This window comes from Engystomops pustulosus, chromosome 9, assembly GCF_040894005.1.
Source record: "Engystomops pustulosus chromosome 9, aEngPut4.maternal, whole genome shotgun sequence".
In the NCBI taxonomy this organism is placed as follows: Eukaryota; Metazoa; Chordata; class Amphibia; order Anura; family Leptodactylidae; genus Engystomops; species Engystomops pustulosus.
The window spans coordinates 1,169,264-1,188,370 of record NC_092419.1 but is presented as its reverse complement, the minus strand read 5'-3'; the positions used below and the strand labels follow the sequence as shown (position 1 = coordinate 1,188,370).

At 47.6% G+C, this 19,107-nt stretch overlaps 1 protein-coding gene across 1 annotated transcript in view; it reads right to left on the bottom strand.

The window, feature by feature from the left end:
• Positions 1-18,863, bottom strand: part of LOC140077903 (complement factor B-like) — a 30,915-nt gene extending 12,052 nt beyond the window's left edge. The window contains exons 1-13 of the mRNA XM_072125506.1: positions 18,721-18,863; positions 17,765-17,962; positions 17,175-17,360; positions 15,604-15,777; positions 15,335-15,430; positions 14,374-14,507; positions 14,146-14,284; positions 9,196-9,327; positions 7,883-7,978; positions 7,663-7,800; positions 7,317-7,420; positions 5,286-5,403; positions 5,021-5,165 (exon numbers count right to left, since the gene is read on the bottom strand). Of these exons, the coding sequence (XP_071981607.1) occupies positions 5,021-5,165; positions 5,286-5,403; positions 7,317-7,420; positions 7,663-7,800; positions 7,883-7,978; positions 9,196-9,327; positions 14,146-14,284; positions 14,374-14,507; positions 15,335-15,430; positions 15,604-15,777; positions 17,175-17,360; positions 17,765-17,962; positions 18,721-18,754 (1,694 nt within the window). The 5' untranslated portion in view covers positions 18,755-18,863. The remainder of the gene's footprint in view (positions 1-5,020; positions 5,166-5,285; positions 5,404-7,316; positions 7,421-7,662; positions 7,801-7,882; positions 7,979-9,195; positions 9,328-14,145; positions 14,285-14,373; positions 14,508-15,334; positions 15,431-15,603; positions 15,778-17,174; positions 17,361-17,764; positions 17,963-18,720) is intronic.
• Between the last annotated feature and the right edge of the window lie 244 nt (positions 18,864-19,107).

The window sequence follows — 19,107 nt, the reverse complement described above, 5'->3', positions numbered from 1 at the left end:
ATGCCAGAGGTCAGAGGAGAATGGGCAGACTGGTTCGAGCTGATAGAAAGGCAACAGTGACTCAAATCACCACCGTTACACCCAAGGTAGGCAGAAGAGCATCTCTGAACGCACAGTACGTCCAACTCTGAGGCAGATGGGCTACAGCAGCAGAAGACCACACCAGGTGCCACTCCTTTCAGCTAAGAACAGGAAACTGAGGCTATAATTTGCACAAGCTCATCGAAACTGGACAGTAGAAGATTGGAAAAAACGTTGCCTGGTCTGATGAGTCTCGATTTCTGCTGCGACATTCGGATGGTAGGGTCAGAATTTGGTACAACAACATGAAAGCACGGATCCATCCTGCCTTGTATCAGCGGGTCAGGCTGGTGCTGGTGGTGTCATGGATCCATCCTGCCTTGTATCAGCGGCTCAGGCTGGTGGTGGTGGTGTCATGGATCCATCCTGCCTTGTATCAGCGGCTCAGGCTGGTGGTGGTGTCATGGATCCATCCTGCCTTGTATCAGCGGCTCAGGCTGGTGGTGGTGGTGTCATGGATCCATCCTGCCTTGTATCAGCGGCTCAGGCTGGTGGTGGTGGTGTCATGGTTTCCATCCTGCCTTGTATCAGCGGCTCAGGCTGGTGGTGGTGGTGTCATGGGTCCATCCTGCCTTGTATCAGCGGGTCAGGCTGGTGGTGGTGGTGGTGTCATGGATCCATCCTGCCTTGTATCAGCGGGTCAGGCTGGTGGTGGTGGTGTCATGGATCCATCCTGCCTTGTATCAGCGGCTCAGGCTGGTGGTGGTGGTGTCATGGATCCATCCTGCCTTGTATCAGCGGCTCAGGCTGGTGGTGCTGGTGTCATGGATCTATCCTGCCTTGTATCAGCGGGTCAGGCTGGTGGTGCTGGTGTCATGGATCCATCCTGCCTTGTATCAGCGGGTCAGGCTGGTGGTGGTGGTGTCATGGATCCATCCTGCCTTGTATCAGCGGCTCAGGCTGGTGGTGGTGGTGTCATGGATCCATCCTGCCTTGTATCAGCGGCTCAGGCTGGTGGTGGTGGTGTCATGGATCCATCCTGCCTTGTATCAGCGGCTCAGGCTGGTGGTGGTGGTGTCATAGATCCATCCTGCCTTGTATCAGCGGGTCAGGCTGGTGGTGGTGATGTCATGGATCCATCCTGATTTGTATCAGCGGCTCAGGCTGGTGGTGGTGGTGTCATGGATCCATCCTGCCTTGTATCAGCGGGTCAGGCTGGTGGTGGTGGTGTCATGGTTTCCATCCTGCCTTGTATCAGCGGGTCAGGCTGGTGGTGGTGGTGTCATGGATCCATCCTGCCTTGTATCAGCGGCTCAGGCTGGTGGTGGTGGTGTCATGGATCCATCCTGCCTTGTATCAGCGGCTCAGGCTGGTGGTGGTGGTGTCATGGATCCATCCTGCCTTGTATCAGCGGCTCAGGCTGGTGGTGCTGGTGTCACGGATCCATCCTGCCTTGTATCAGCGGGTCAGGCTGGTGGTGGTGGTGTCACGGATCCATCCTGCCTTGTATCAGCGGGTCAGGCTGGTGGTGGTGGTGTCACGGATCCATCCTGCCTTGTATCAGCGGCTCAGGCTGGTGGTGGTGGTGTCACGGATCCATCCTGCCTTGTATCAGCGGTTCAGGCTGGTGGTGGTGGTGTCATGGATCCATCCTGCCTTGTATCAGCGGCTCAGGCTGGTGGTGGTGGTGTCATGGATCCATCCTGCCTTGTATCAGCGGCTCAGGCTGGTGGTGGTGGTGTCATGGATCCATCCTGCCTTGTATCAGCGGGTCAGGCTGGTGGTGGTGGTGTCATGGATCCATCCTGCCTTGTATCAGCGGCTCAGGCTGGTGGTGCTGGTGTCACGGATCCATCCTGCCTTGTATCAGCGGGTCAGGCTGGTGGTGGTGGTGTCACGGATCCATCCTGCCTTGTATCAGCGGGTCAGGCTGGTGGTGGTGGTGTCACGGATCCATCCTGCCTTGTATCAGCGGCTCAGGCTGGTGGTGGTGGTGTCACGGATCCATCCTGCCTTGTATCAGCGGTTCAGGCTGGTGGTGGTGGTGTCATGGATCCATCCTGCCTTGTATCAGCGGCTCAGGCTGGTGGTGGTGGTGTCATGGATCCATCCTGCCTTGTATCAGCGGCTCAGGCTGGTGGTGGTGGTGTCATGGATCCATCCTGCCTTGTATCAGCGGGTCAGGCTGGTGGTGGTGGTGTCATGGATCCATCCTGCCTTGTATCAGCGGGTCAGGCTGGTGGTGCTGGTGTCATGGATCCATCCTGCCTTGTATCAGCGGCTCAGGCTGGTGGTGGTGGTGTCATGGATCCATCCTGCCTTGTATCAGCGGGTCAGGCTGGTGGTGTCATGGATCCATCCTGCCTTGTATCAGCGGCTCAGGCTGGTGGTGGTGGTGTCATAGATCCATCCTGCCTTGTATCAGCGGGTCAGGCTGGTGGTGGTGGTGTCATGGATCCATCCTGCCTTGTATCAGCGGGTCAGGCTGGTGGTGGTGGTGTCATGGATCCATCCTGCCTTGTATCAGCGGGTCAGGCTGGTGGTGGTGGTGTCATGGTTTCCATCCTGCCTTGTATCAGCGGGTCAGGCTGGTGGTGGTGGTGTCATGGATCCATCCTGCCTTGTATCAGCGGCTCAGGCTGGTGGTGGTGGTGTCATGGATCCATCCTGCCTTGTATCAGCGGCTCAGGCTGGTGGTGGTGGTGTCATGGATCCATCCTGCCTTGTATCAGCGGCTCAGGCTGGTGGTGGTGGTGTCATGGATCCATCCTGCCTTGTATCAGCGGCTCAGGCTGGTGGTGCTGGTGTCATGGATCCATCCTGCCTTGTATCAGCGGGTCAGGCTGGTGGTGGTGGTGTCATGGTTTCCATCCTGCCTTGTATCAGCGGGTCAGGCTGGTGGTGGTGGTGTCATGGATCCATCCTGCCTTGTATCAGCGGCTCAGGCTGGTGGTGGTGGTGTCATGGATCCATCCTGCCTTGTATCAGCGGCTCAGGCTGGTGGTGGTGGTGTCATGGATCCATCCTGCCTTGTATCAGCGGCTCAGGCTGGTGGTGGTGGTGTCATGGATCCATCCTGCCTTGTATCAGCGGCTCAGGCTGGTGGTGGTGGTGTCATGGATCCATCCTGCCTTGTATCAGCGGGTCAGGCTGGTGGTGGTGGTGTCATGGATCCATCCTGCCTTGTATCAGCGGCTCAGGCTGGTGGTGGTGTCATGGATCCATCCTGCCTTGTATCAGCGGCTCAGGCTGGTGGTGGTGGTGTCATGGATCCATCCTGCCTTGTATCAGCGGCTCAGGCTGGTGGTGGTGGTGTCATGGATCCATCCTGCCTTGTATCAGCGGGTCAGGCTGGTGGTGGTGGTGTCATGGATCCATCCTGCCTTGTATCAGCGGCTCAGGCTGGTGGTGGTGGTGTCACGGATCCATCCTGCCTTGTATCAGCGGTTCAGGCTGGTGGTGGTGGTGTCATGGATCCATCCTGCCTTGTATCAGCGGCTCAGGCTGGTGGTGGTGGTGTCATGGATCCATCCTGCCTTGTATCAGCGGTTCAGGCTGGTGGTGGTGGTGTCATGGATCCATCCTGCCTTGTATCAGCGGGTCAGGCTGGTGGTGGTGGTGTCATGGATCCATCCTGCCTTGTATCAGCGGGTCAGGCTGGTGGTGCTGGTGTCATGGATCCATCCTGCCTTGTATCAGCGGCTCAGGCTGGTGGTGGTGGTGTCATGGATCCATCCTGCCTTGTATCAGCGGCTCAGGCTGGTGGTGCTGGTGTCATGGATCCATCCTGCCTTGTATCAGCAGTTCAGGCTGGTGGTGGTGGTGTCATGGATCCATCCTGCCTTGTATCAGCGGATCAGGCTGGTGGTGCTGGTGTCATGGATCCATCCTGCCTTGTATCAGCGGCTCAGGCTGGTGGTGGTGGTGTCATGGATCCATCCTGCCTTGTATCAGCGGCTCAGGCTGGTGGTGCTGGTGTCATGGATCCATCCTGCCTTGTATCAGCGGGTCAGGCTGGTGGTGCTGGTGTCATGGATCCATCCTGCCTTGTATTAGCGGCTCAGGCTGGTGGTGCTGGTGTCATGGATCCATCCTGCCTTGTATCAGCGGCTCAGGCTGGTGGTGGTGTCATGGATCCATCCTGCCTTGTATCAGCGGCTCAGGCTGGTGGTGGTGGTGTCATGGATCCATCCTGCCTTGTATCAGCGGCTCAGGCTGGTGGTGGTGGTGTCATGGATCCATCCTGCCTTGTATCAGCGGCTCAGGCTGGTGGTGGTGGTGGTGTCATGGATCCATCCTGCCTTATATCAGCGGCTCAGGCTGGTGGTGGTGGTGTCATGGATCCATCCTGCCTTGTATCAGCGGCTCAGGCTGGTGGTGGGGGTGTCATGGATCCATCCTGCCTTGTATCAGCGGGTCAGGCTGGTGGTGCTGGTGTCATGGTGTCTTTGGGCCCCTTGGTAACGCCACAGCCTACCTGAGTATTGTTGCTGACCATGTCCATCCCTTTATGAGCACAATGTACCCTGTAACATCTGATGGCTACTTTCAGCAGGATAATGCGCCAGGTCATAAAGCTGGAATCATCTCAGACTGGTTTCTTGAACATGACAATGAGGTCACTGGACACAAATGGCCTCCACAGTCACCAGATCTCAATCCAATAGAGCATCTTTGGGATGTGGTGGAACGGGAGATTCGCATCATGGATGTGCAGCCGACAAATCTGCGGCAACTGTGTGATGCCATCATGTCACTATGGAGCAAAATCTCTGAGGAGCTTCCAGCACCTTGTTGTATCTATGCCACGAAGAATTGAGGCAGTTCTGAAGGCAAAAGGGGGTCCAACCCGTTACTAGCATGGTGCACCTAATAAAGTGGCCACTGAGTGTATATACAGTATATATAAATATTTATATGATGTCTATGTAGGACCTTATGGTCCAGTGTTTCCATTTTATGGTATTATGAGGGTTAACACAATCTCTGCTCATTTTACCTGACTTTTCTGGAGTATTCAATCTTATTTTCCAGCTCGATGAGAGCCAAATCATAGTCAAAGGATTTCTCCACCTTCTTGTCCTGTTTCCCGGCGGGGTTGTACTTTCTGTGACGGTGAATATTCTTCACTTTCAGTGTCTTATCTACAAGAGACAGAAGAGGATAGAGTTAGCGGAAACATTCAAGGTCCTGTGCTCCTCACACTTCCAGGGTCGTCTCCAAGGTGGACCACAGCAGGAGCTCGGAGGGACTGATGGACTTACCTCCAACTCTGACATTGACAGCCTGGGGGGAGTCATCCAGATGGAAGCAGTGAGCAGCCGTCAGGATAAAAGATTTGCTCACGATTGATCCTTTACATTTTTCTTCAGATCCCGGACGCTTTCATAGAAGAATAAATGAACCAAAAGTCAATAAAAATAAATGCATAACAGTCCCACTAAATACAGAAAATGACAAGAAACCTAAGTAACTCTGACACCCCCTCTGCTAGGAGTCCTGGACCTCAGCTCTGTCCCTTTCCCCTCCCGCTCCTTCTCTTCCCATTGGGTGCACGAGCTCCTACTTCTTCTTAAAGGACCAGCATGCAGAGCCGCCCACGTCCTCTCCCCAACCAATACCCAGTGACTAAGGGATGGATGAGACTCCTTCCCCAACTGGGCGGGTCCTGAGCAAAAACATTCAAGAGTCACCTATTGATTTCTTGTTTTGACCCCGGCTTGTCTCTGGTTTTATATCTGTGCTGACCTATGGCCTAGCCATTCACTTGTCCTCCTCCTGCCCTGAACCCGGCTTGTCTCTGGTTTTATATCTGTGCTGACCTATGGCCTAGCCATTCACTTGTCCTCCTCCTGCCCTGACCCTGGCTTGTCTCTGGTTTTGTATCTGTGCTGACCTATGGCTGAACCATTCACTTGTCCTCCTCCTGCCCTGACCCCGGCTTGTCTCTGGTTTTATATCTGTGCTGACCTATGGCCTAGCCATTCACTTGTCCTCCTCCTGCCCTGACCCCGGCTTGTCTCTGGTTTTATATCTGTGCTGACCTATGGCCTAGCCATTCACTTGTCCTCCTCCTGCCCTGAACCCGGCTTGTCTCTGGTTTTATATCTGTGCTGACCTATGGCCTAGCCATTCACTTGTCCTCCTCCTGCCCTGACCCTGGCTTGTCTCTGGTTTTGTATCTGTGCTGACCTATGGCTGAACCATTCACTTGTCCTCCTCCTGCCCTGACCCCGGCTTGTCTCTGGTTTTATATCTGTGCTGACCTATGGCCTAGCCATTCACTTGTCCTCCTCCTGCCCTGACCCTGGCTTGTCTCTGGTTTTATATCTGTGCTGACCTATGGCCTAGCCATTCACTTGTCCTCCTCCTGCCCTGACCCCGGCTTGTCTCTGGTTTTATATCTGTGCTGATCTATGGCCTAGCCATTCACTTGTCCTCCTCCTGCCCTGACCCCGGCTTGTCTCTGGTTTTATATCTGTGCTGACCTATGGCCTAGCCATTCACTTGTCCTCCTCCTGCCATGACCCTGGCTTGTCTCTGGTTTTATATCTGTGCTGACCTATGGCTGAACCATTCACTTGTCCTCCTCCTGCCCTGACCCCGGCTTGTCTCTGGTTTTATATCTGTGCTGACCTATGGCCTAGCCATTCACTTGTCCTCCTCCTGCCCTGACCCTGGCTTGTCTCTGGTTTTGTATCTGTGCTGACCTATGGCCTAGCCATTCACTTGTCCTCCTCCTGCCCTGACCCTGGCTTGTCTCTGGTTTTGTATCTGTGCTGACCTATGGCCTAGCCATTCACTTGTCCTCCTCCTGCCCTGACCCCGGCTTGTCTCTGGTTTTATATCTGTGCTGACCTATGGCCTAGCCATTCACTTGTCCTCCTCCTGCCATGACCCTGGCTTGTCTCTGGTTTTATATCTGTGCTGACCTATGGCTGAACCATTCACTTGTCCTCCTCCTGCCCTGACCCCGGCTTGTCTCTGGTTTTATATCTGTGCTGACCTATGGCCTAGCCATTCACTTGTCCTCCTCCTGCCCTGACCCTGGCTTGTCTCTGGTTTTGTATCTGTGCTGACCTATGGCCTAGCCATTCACTTGTCCTCCTCCTGCCCTGACCCTGGCTTGTCTCTGGTTTTGTATCTGTGCTGACCTATGGCCTAGCCATTCACTTGTCCTCCTCCTGCCCTGACCCCGGCTTGTAACTGCCTGACCTCTGGAAATAGTCTTATCATATGAAGACGAAAATGGTTTGAGGTTTCCTTTTTATTAAGAGCTGGTGATGGATACGTACAGTGATGGTAATTCTGGCAATCCAGGGATACACTTCTTGCACTCCTTCTTCCCCTATAGATGGATCTTTGGAAAGGCCACACATCTGGAGAACTTCTTCTTCATCTGTGAGGGAAGAAGAAGCAGCCATGTTGAACAGACACAACTATGTGTATATGGCCCACATGTATATATCATTCTTTATGTATGAGGCCTGCACATTACTGATAGCCCTTCACAGGAACATAAACGAGACCACGCTGTGACCCCTGACGTCTGTAGAGCTCCACACACCTGAAGCACACATGACTATACCTACCTGTACAGGACCATGACACTATCACAAAATACAGAATACAATATCTTACCTAACATGATATCGAAGGCCTCCTTCATATGATCTACAGACTCCATCTTGAAGACGTGCTTCTCAGGATCTTTCTTGGAGGCAATGTCATTGATGGCGTTTTCATTTATATCGACACCCAGAGCGAAGACATAGACGTCTGTAGAGATAGAGATATAGTCTGGTCATGGTTCTTTGGACATTGGTGGGTTGTATCTGATACCTGGATGGGCATTTCATACCCAGAAAGTCTTCCCGATTCGAGTCTTTCTGGATGTTTAGAAGTTTTCGGATCTTCATAATCTCTAGATTTGGGAGTCCACCCATGTTATGCTTTCCTGATAGGTAAAAGACATGTGGTGAGGAGGACACGGTGACAATGAATGTCGTTATGGATATCGGGAGAGAATAAAGCATCATCCGCAAATTCCAAGGAAGATAAGGACATTGTTAGAGTTTTGGGGGCCCTGAAGAGATAATTCTGAGGGTTAACCCTTTATCTTACATTACAAACAGGACTGGAACATGTTAGAGATGGACCCGGATGCCTTTCTTGACAGCAAACATATCATAGATAATGGGAACAAAATACTTAGTCATGTGATGTTCATCCAGGGAGTTATTCTGACATAATTGAGGTTGGGAAATAATCGGTTCCTACTATAGGCCTATCAACCGTTTTGTAGGGGGGGGGGGGTTGCCTTTCTCTAGATCAACACCAAAGGATTATAGGGAGAACTTGATGGACCTGCAGTGGGTCTAACCTAAGACCACTAAGATCTCACTTGAGGTTACTTAAGAATCATATTTTAACAACCAGACCTGATCTGTTTCCACGGTCACATCTTCTCCAAGCCCATTAATAACCCTGTCCACACCTAAGTCCACCACAGGATCTTCTGGTGCTCTCATGAGCCAGGATATTACAGATGAAGATCTGAGATCTTTTGGGGAATTCATTGACCACATGGGGGGGACGCCTGGAAGAATCTTCTGCTGAAACCTCACAGTGTGAATATCTGGTGTTATTCATTAGTAAGGCCGTAATGTTATGTGTATTGTGTGTATATTCATTGTAACTGATACTAAACTGTGACAAGGCCCCCACCTTCCAGTTACATCACAGGGTGCACCTACACTGGGGAACCTCACAATTTAGCAGATACAGATGGCTCCTTTACACTAAATTCAATTCTCCTCTAGACCTGCACTTACCCACCTAAGCTCCCGCCACCTATTACTTTTCTCATTAATAGTAAGTAGGCAAATGGGCGCCTGTCTACAGAAATCCCTTAGCAATTTAGTAAACCAAAATATAGATAATCCAATTATCTACAAGATAACTTAACAATTGGTATCTGTAACATTATCTCTTCAGAAAACCTAAGTCCTTTAGGTCTACAAAAAGCGACTTATTACATTCTAAGGGTTTAAGATGCCAAAAGGGGCAGTGCAAACGTAAAAACATACAACTGTCAGATAGAAATTGGTTACAAGAAAAATACACTACACATTGTATAAGGACGCAACTTAATGTCCAGAGGCTGATACTCACCATCAGTCAACAGCAGGATAACATTTTTCCTCTCCAAGAATTTTTGGTGATTTGTAATAAGATCCAAAGCCAACATACTGTAAACCTCTCGTAAAGCTCCCCGAGTATTCGTTCCTGTTTTATCTTCATGTTCTACAAAACAAAAAACACTACATAGTCAGCAAAATCTTCAGGTGGTTTCCTAGAAAAGCTGAACAAAGAAGGGTAGAAAAGCTTTGTGTAGAAAGGTAGAAAAGCCTCATGTAGAAGGATAGAAAAGCCTCATGTAGAAGGATAGAAAAGCCTCATGTAGAAGGATAGAAAAGCCTCAAGTAGAAGGATAGAAAAGCCTCATGTAGAAGGATAGAAAAGCCTCATGTAGAAGGATAGAAAAGCCTCATGTAGAAGGATAGAAAAGCCTCATGTAGAAGGATAGAAAAGCCTCATGTAGAAGGATAGAAAAGCTTCATGTAGAAGGATAGAAAAGCCTCATGTAGAAGGATAGAAAAGCCTCATGTAGAAGGGTAGAAAAGCCTCATGTAGAAGGATAGAAAAGCCTCAAGTAGAAGGGTAGAAAAGCCTCATGTAGAAGGGTAGAAAAGCCTCATGTAGAAGGATAGAAAAGCCTCATGTAGAAGGATAGAAAAGCCTCATGTAGAAGGATAGAAAAGCCTCATGTAGAAGGATACAACAGCCTCATGTAGAAGGATAGAAAAGCCTCATGTAGAAGGGTAGAAAAGCCTCATGTAGAAGGATAGAAAAGCCTCATGTAGAAGGATAGAAAAGTCTCATGTAGAAGGATAGAAAAGCCTCATGTAGAAGGATAGAAAAGCCTCATGTAGAAGGATAGAAAAGTCTCCTGTAGAAGGATAGAAAAGCTTCATGTAGAAGGATAGAAAAGCCTCATGTAGAAGGATAGAAAAGCCTCATGTAGAAGGATAGAAAAGCCTCATGTAGAAGGGTAGAAAAGCCTCATGTAGAAGGGTAGAAAAGCCTCATGTAGAAGGATAGAAAAGCCTCATGTAGAAGGATAGAAAAGCCTCATGTAGAAGGATAGAAAAGCCTCATGTAGAAGGATAGAAAAGCCTCATGTAGAAGGATAGAAAAGTCTCCTGTAGAAGGATAGAAAAGCTTCATGTAGAGGGATAGAAAAGCCTCATGTAGAAGGATAGAAAAGCCTCATGTAGAAGGGTAGAAAAGCTTCATGTAGAAGGATAGAAAAGCTTCATGTAGAAGGATAGAAAAGCCTCATGTAGAAGAAAAGAAAAGCTTCATGTAGAAGGATAGAAAAGCCTCATGTAGAAGGGTAGAAAAGCCTCATGTAGAAGGGTAGAAAAGCCTCATGTAGAAGAAAAGAAAAGCTTCATGTAGAAGGATAGAAAAGCCTCATGTAGAAGGATAGAAAAGCCTCATGTAGAAGAAAAGAAAAGCCTCATGTAGAAGGATAGAAAAGCCTCATGTAGAAGGGTAGAAAAGCCTCATGTAGAAGGATAGAAAAGCCTCATGTAGAAGGGTAGAAAAACCTCATGTAGAAGGGTAGAAAAGCCTCATGTAGAAGGATAGAAAAGCCTCATGTAGAAGGATAGAAAAACCTCATGTAGAAGGATAGAAAAGCTTCATGTAGAAGGATAGAAAAGCCTCATGTAGAAGGATAGAAAAACCTCATGTAGAAGGATAGAAAAGCTTCATGTAGAAGGATAGAAAGCCTCATGTAGAAGGATAGAAAAGCCTCATGTAGAAGGATAGAAAAGCCTCATGTAGAAGGATAGAAAAACCTCATGTAGAAGGATAGAAAAGCCTCATGTAGAAGGATAGAAAAGCCTCATGTAGAAGGATAGAAAAGCCTCATGTAGATGGATAGAAAAGCCTCATGTAGAAGGATAGAAAAGCCTCATGTAGAAGGATAGAAAAGCCTCATGTAGAAGGATAGAAAAGCTTCATGTAGAAGGATAGAAAAGCCTCATGTAGAAGGATAGAAAAGCCTCATGTAGAAGGATAGAAAAGCTTCATGTAGAAGGATAGAAAAGCTTCATGTAGAAGGGTAGAAAAGCCTCATGTAGAGGGATAGAAAAGCCTCATGTAGAAGGATAGAAAAGCCTCATGTAGAAGGATAGAAAAGCCTCATGTAGAAGGATAGAAAAGCCTCATGTAGAAGGATAGAAAAGCCTCATGTAGAAGGATAGAAAAGCCTCATGTAGAAGGGTAGAAAAGCCTAATGTAGAAGGATAGAAAAGCCTCATGTAGAAGGATAGAAAAGCCTCATGTAGAAGGGTAGAAAAGCTTCATGTAGAAGGATAGAAAAGCCTCATGTAGAAGGATAGAAAAGCCTCATGTAGAAGGATAGAAAAGCCTCATGTAGAAGGTTAGACAAGCTTCATGTAGAAGGATAGAAAAGCCTCATGTAGAAGGATAGAAAAGCCTCATGTAGAAGGGTAGAAAAGCCTCATGTAGAAGGATAGAAAAGCCTCATGTAGAAGGATAAAAAAGCCTCATGTAGAAGAATAGAAAAGCTTCATGTAGAAGGATAGAAAAGCCTCATGTAGAAGGATAGAAAAGCCTCATGTAGAAGGATAGAAAAGCCTCATGTAGAAGGATAGAAAAGCCTCATGTAGAAGGATAGAAAAGCCTCATGTAGAAGGATAGAAAAGCCTCATGTAGAAGGGTAGAAAAGCCTCATGTAGAAGGGTAGAAAAGCCTCATGTAGAAGGGTAGAAAGCCTCATGTAGAAGGATAGAAAAGCCTCATGTAGAAGGATAGAAAAGCCTCATGTAGAAGGATAGAAAAGCCTCATGTAGAAGTATAGAAAAGCCTCATGTAGAAGGATAGAAAAGCCTCATGTAGAAGGATAGAAAAGCTTCATGTAGAAAGATAGAAAAGCCTCATGTAGAAGGATAGAAAAGCCTCATGTAGAAGGATAGAAAAGCCTCATGTAGAAGGATAGAAAAGCCTCATGTAGAAGGGTAGAAAAGCCTCATGTAGAGGGATAGAAAAGCCTCATGTAGAAGGATAGAAAACCCTCATGTAGAAGGATAGAAAAGCCTCATGTAGAAGGGTAGAAAAGCCTCATGTAGAGGGATAGAAAAGCCTCATGTAGAAGGATAGAAAAGTCTCATGTAGAAGGATAGAAAAGCTTCATGTAGAAGGATAGAAAGCCTCATGTAGAAGGATAGAAAAGCCTCATGTAGAAGGATAGAAAAGCCTCATGTAGAAGGATAGAAAAGCCTCATGTAGAAGGGTAGAAAAGCCTCATGTAGAAGGATAGAAAAGCCTCATGTAGAAGGATAGAAAAGCTTCATGTAGAAGGATAGAAAAGCTTCATGTAGAAGGATAGAAAAGCTTCATGTAGAAGGATAGAAAAGCCTCATGTAGAAGGATAGAAAAGCTTCATGTAGAGGGATAGAAAAGCGTCATGTAGAAGGATAGAAAAGCCTCACGTAGAAGGATAGAAAAGCCTCATGTAGAGGGATAGAAAAGCCTCATGTAGAAGGATAGAAAAGCTTCATGTAGAAGGATAGAAAAGCCTCATGTAGAAGGATAGAAAAGCCTCATGTAGAAGGATAGAAAAGCCTCATGTAGAAGGATAGAAAAGTCTCATGTAGAAGGATAGAAAAGCCTCATGTAGAAGGATAGAAAAGCCTCATGTAGAAGGATAGAAAAGTCTCATGTAGAAGGATAGAAAAGCCTCATGTAGAAGGATAGAAAAGCTTCATGTAGAAGGATAGAAAAGCCTCATGTAGAAGGATAGAAAAGCTTCATGTAGAAGGATAGAAAAGCCTCATGTAGAAGGATAGAAAAGCTTCATGTAGAAGGATAGAAAAGCCTCATGTAGAAGGGTAGAAAAGCCTCATGTAGAAGGATAGAAAAGCCTCATGTAGAAGGATAGAAAAGCCTCATGTAGATGGATAGAAAAGCCTCATGTAGAAGGATAGAAAAGCTTCATGTAGAAGGATAGAAAAGCCTCATGTAGAAGGGTAGAAAAGCCTCATGTAGAAGGATAGAAAAGCCTCATGTAGAAGGATAGAAAAGCCTCATGTAGAAGGATAGAAAAGCCTCATGTAGAAGGATAAAAAAGCCTCATGTAGAAGAATAGAAAAGCTTCATGTAGAAGGGTAGAAAAGCCTCATGTAGAAGGGTAGAAAAGCTTCATGTAGAAGGATAGAAAAGCCTCATGTAGAAGGGTAGAAAAGCCTCATGTAGAAGGATAGAAAAGCCTCATGTAGAAGGATAGAAAAGCCTCATGTAGAAGGGTAGAAAAGCCTCATGTAGAAGGATAGAAAAGCCTCATGTAGAAGGATAGAAAAGCTTCATGTAGAAGGATAGAAAAGCTTCATGTAGAAGGATAGAAAGCCTCATGTAGAAGGATAGAAAAGCTTCATGTAGAAGGACAGAACCTGGCAGTAATTTTAGCGGTTTCTCTCCAGGGGAAATGATGTATGTAGGACCCGATCATCTGGAATGAGAGACATTGGGGGTCATTTACTAAGGGCCCGAATCACGTTTTTCCGACGAGTTATCCAAATATTTCCGATTTGCGCCGATTTTCTCTGATTGGCCCCGGGATTTTGGCGGACGCGATTGGATTGTGTCACATCGGCGCCGGGTTCCACGCGACGGAAATCGGGTGTCGTGGCCATAAGAAAATCCGACGGTTTTGGAAAAAACGCCGCATTTAAAAAAAAAAAAAGTGTCGCTTGACACGCACTTACCTGCACCCAGCGTAGGACGGTGAACTCCAGTGCACTCCGACGGAATTCAGCGCAGCAGCGACACCTAGTGGACATTGGGCGCACGACCTTAGGGAATCGCCGGAAGACTCTAATCCTTCACTGAGAATGCGCCGTGGATCGCAAATGGACCGGGTAAGTAAATCTGCCCCATTCTGTTCAATCAGTCTCCGCTCTGGCCCAGAAACGAGGATCCTGGAAACCCCTTTAACTGCACGGAATATTGTTATGGGGAAAGTGACGTCACCTCGATAACTGAACTTTCTTATCCTCTCGATGACGGCGTCAGCGTCCGTGCTGTCATCATCCGAGAGCCGCACAATGGGTTTGGCGTACGATGCGTAGGAGATAACAGCGTAGCGAGGGGTGAAGTCAAAGCTGGCCATCTGGGGAGACAATTACATCCATGTGCAGGGAGTCATATAACATAGAAGTATATATATATACAGGTATCCTAGGTGATTGATCCTCATACCTTCTCTATGAACACGGCGCTGGCCTCCTTTGCGGTGTGAAAGTTTTGCGGTCCTACGCTTTTAGAGCTATCAATGACAATGAAGATGTTCATGTCGGCGTCTTTTCGCACTTGTATCTTGCGTGTGTTCGTCTCTGTGCAAAAATGAGAGAAACGTGAGAAAGAGAAGTACAATCACAAATATCTTCTGTCCTGGGACATCCCAAAAACTCAATGAAACAGACATTTCAGGGCCAGGACCGGGCTGTAACATTAGGGCCACATGAAGGGCCCAGTATGGAGAGCACGCGTGTGTCTATGTACTGTGCCATAGCCGGCTCTACCGTTCACTATACGGGAAGCAGAGGGGAGGGGGGAGCAGCGCTGTGTGCTGACTGAGGGAATCATCTAATATTTGGCCTCCTTCCTTCTAAAAGCAACTTGAGCCCTGAAGGGCTATAGGGCGTGTTACCAGAGCCCCTCCCTGTCTGAGCGTCACTGTTACACCCCCCCCCCTCCCACTGTGTGAGATTACACTAGGCAAACGGAGGGGGTAGTGCTGAGAAGGGGGGTGAGGCAGACCTGTTCCTGCACAGTGTAACAGCCTGTGAAGCTACAGTATGGAGGGGCTCTGGTAACAACCCCCAGAGTCCCTCTTTCTCATTAGCATAATTGCAAAAGTTGATATTAGAAGTAAGGAGGCCATGGATAACAGATATAAGAAGATGCCACAGTCCCGGTGCCCGGATCTATGTCCCTGGTTCATCAGGATGGATTGTGAGGGGTGAGTTTAATACCCCCCCCCCCCCCCCCACTGGAACTTCAGGCCTTTATGTCACGTGGGATCCGTGTCGCAGACGCGTCTCGTGATATATTTGGTCTCATTGCCTTCTCCTGTATCATGGATACTACTGCCCCAGGGCTGCTCCCCCCTCCTCACACCCGGGGGTCTCCATGGGGGAGGCATCTTCCGGTCTCCTACCTTCTACTTTATCCGGGTTTGATGATTCAATCGTTTCAGAAATGGAGGCGGAGAAAGCAGTCGCCACCTCTTGGGGGGTATCGTACGAGTGCCAGTCTGGGGGAGAAAGTCACATCCACCATCTTCAAAAAAGTGTGTTTCCACGGTTACAGACTACAAACAGCTTGTGTGTTGTCAGACGCTGTAGTTTGGTGACCAGCGATGGCCCTGAGGAGCTTCTACAACATCTGCTTTACCTCGGATTATATGTGTTTTATGTAAATTCTTACATCTGCAGGCGGGTTCTGCTCCGGACCAGCGGCCGCTCTTCATGCACCTTCTCTCCCGGGAACCCAAGAGCCTGAGCCCCGTCTGACATTCATACGACACTTTCTCTCCAAACTCATAGATGGAACCGGCTTTAGTGGCTCCAATGGGGATCCCTGGATTTGGGCAGTCGCCGTCTGTGCAGGGGAGAAGGGGTTAATAGATGGGGGGGGGGTCAGAAGTGACAAGAAAGATACAAAGACGAGAGGATGTATCAGTGTAATATCCTCCAATCACACCAGGACTCTGCGCCACAGGTAGACAGGCACCAAACTACCAACCGGCACCGACCATCGGGGGAGAGGAAAGGGATTTACTGCACATGTCCTTTTCATTTTTATGGACCCTTATCGACAGGGTCACATGACCATAACTGCAGGACCTGTTTGTGTAGAAGGACCTGCGCAGATCAGGTCACCTGACCACATGTGTGCAGGTCCTCAACAAGTAAGTGGAGCTGCAGACAGAAGAGCTTGAGGTTTAAGTGTCTGTTGTCCTTATGGAGGGGTCATGTAGTGATCCGGGGGGAGATGTTCTGTGCTTTAGGTTTAGGTGCCTTAATGGGGTCACTTATCTCTCTATTACACGGTGCAGGACATAAGGAAATGGGTCTATGGCACCAAAATAATGGTGCAGATTTATCAAGCAGTCTGAAAGTCAGAATATTTCCAGTTGCCTATGGCAACCAATCACAGCTCAGCTTTCATTTCACCAGTGTATATGAATATTTTAAAGGGGAGCTGTGATTGGTTGCCATGGGCAATTGGAAATATTATGACTTTCAGACTGCTTGATAAATCTGCCCCAATGTGTCCTGGGCACTTTTTCCTGTAGTATTTACCTACAGCCACCACTAGGGGAGCCCTTTACAATGTGTAGCAGCTAGCTCCCCCTAGTGGTGGCTAAAAGATGGCGACTCTTGGATGTTTGATAAAATGAAGATCAGCTATAAACATATTGGGGGTCATTTACTAAGGGCCCGATTCGCGTTTTCCCGACGTGTTACCCGAATATTTCCGATTTGCGCCGCTTGTACATGAATTGCCCCGGGTTTTTGGCGCACGCGGTCGGATTGTGGCGCATCGTGGCCGGCATGCGCGCGACAGAAATCGGGGGGGAGTGGCCGAACGAAAACCCGACGTATTCGGAAAAACCGCCGCATTTAAAAACCGAAAATGTGTCGCTTGGGGAGCGCTCACCTTCACCTTCTATGGGATGGTGCATTCCGGGGCGTTAAGATTATTTTCGGCGCTGCAGCGCCACCTGGTGGACGGCGGAGGAACTACCATCTTAAATCCCAGCCGGACCCGAATCCTGTGCAGAGAACGCGCCGCTGGATCGCGAATGGGCCGGGTAAGTAAATGTGCCCCATTATTTTTTCTGGATACAGAATTATCTTTCATGCCAGGAGCAGCGCCACAGCAATCATTAGGTTATGTCTGGTATTACAACTCCTATGCCGGGAATAGGGTCACACACGACCTATGGAGGAGGCGCTTTCTCAGTGACATTGTATATATTACATTATACAGACCATTGTCTCCGCATCTCGTTACTTCTCCGCTCCATTTCCCGTTTGCCTGGCAGGTTCTGTTTGCGGGTCCGTACATTAGGAATCCTCCCCAGCATTCGAAGTGCAGGACGTCTCCTACCGAATATCTGGCTTTTCGGGGTTGGAACTCTCCATTCTCAAACATGAGTGGTCGGGGGCACTGCACGGCTGGAGGGGGATGGGACACAAGTATTACATGATAAATATCTGTTCTGATACCACGAGGCCCTTCTTCAATAATAGACCCCAAAAGCACCAGGAGTCCATGATGACCACAAAAGGTCCTGCAGTGACCACGGATGAGGTGAGGGCGGGTCACGTGACTCCTGGTGATGGGTCCATGTTTTGGGGATTTTTGGCCTACATTTGCTCTTGTAAAAACCCTTTTGGCCATTGCCCACCTGCCCTGAAGACTACGGAGGAGATGATACAACATTTCCAGGTGTAATAATGGTGCGGATGAAAGCTACAGGGACAGAATCCAGAATCAATGAGCCCCACCTACCTGCTCCCACTTACAGTACTGGGTCATCTCATATGGGGCCCAGGTGTGGCCTCAGGTCACCTCTCACCTTTGCATTTTGCCTTCTCTTTCTCATTCATCCATTGCCCATTGTAGAGACACTGACGTGAGCGGCCCGGGTGCGGGTACATTCCTTCAGGACAGGAGTACTCGACCTTACTGCCCCCATTTACCCCGGCGATCACATGATATTCACCACCTTCAATGGCAATTTTATCAAGATCACATTGAGGGGCAGCGATGGATACTGAAAACAGAGGATGCGGAGTTATACAGAAGCACTGGAGCAACCCAACATCATTATTATTATATTATTATATTATTATTATTATTATTATTATTATTATTATTATTATTATTATTATATTATTATTACATTATTATTACACTATTATTATTATTACATCATTATTAGCATTATATTATTATTATTATTATTATGACATTATTATTATATTATTGTTATATTATTATGACATTATTATTATATTATTATTACATTATTATATTATTATTATTAGCATTATATTATTATTATTATTATATTATTATGGCATTATTATTACATTATTATTACATTATTATTACACTATTATTATTATTATTACATCATTATTAGCATTATATTATTATTATTATGACATTATTATTATATTATTGTTATATTATTATGACATTATTATTATATTATTATATTATTATTATATTATTATTATTATGCTCCAGAGCTGCATTCACAGTTCTGTTCTCTTCGTTTCTCAATGTCTGTGCAGGTTTTTCTCTCATCCTGGTAAGAACCAGCTTTACGCCCTGCACAGGGACAATCCATCGGTCTCATAGGGGCTAAACAGGCAATTAGCAATTTGCCAACATTTTACTAAATATTTCCCGATATCTTTATAGAGATCCAGGTCTCCTATTCTATGAAATTACCGGCATTGGGAAATATTACGCTACACAAACTGATGGACGTAACATGGATCAGGATCTTCTCTGGTCACTCACCTGCGATGTGGCCGAGGAGCAGCAGAGGGAACATCTTGTCTGTTCTCTCCCCCGAGGTCTGATCCTCGCTGAGGGTTTGGTGCTGTGTATATATAGCAGGGGTTAAGGACGGGTGAAATCCTGATCACAGTAAAGTTTGGCTTTCACAACTGATGTTTGCAGAGAGGAGGAGCCCGGGATATTCTCCAGTCCCTGGATAAATGAGAGGAGGATTATCCAGAGAGATAACGGATGGTAGATGGGGGAGGAGAAGCTTGGCCAAGGCCCTGGGGTGCACCAACCATTCCATACTACATCATGCCTCTTATGTCTGGGGGAGACGGGGGCCCCTGACACTGTGGGTCCCATAGCAGCTGCTCTGTAGTTACACCCCTGGAACGTATGGAG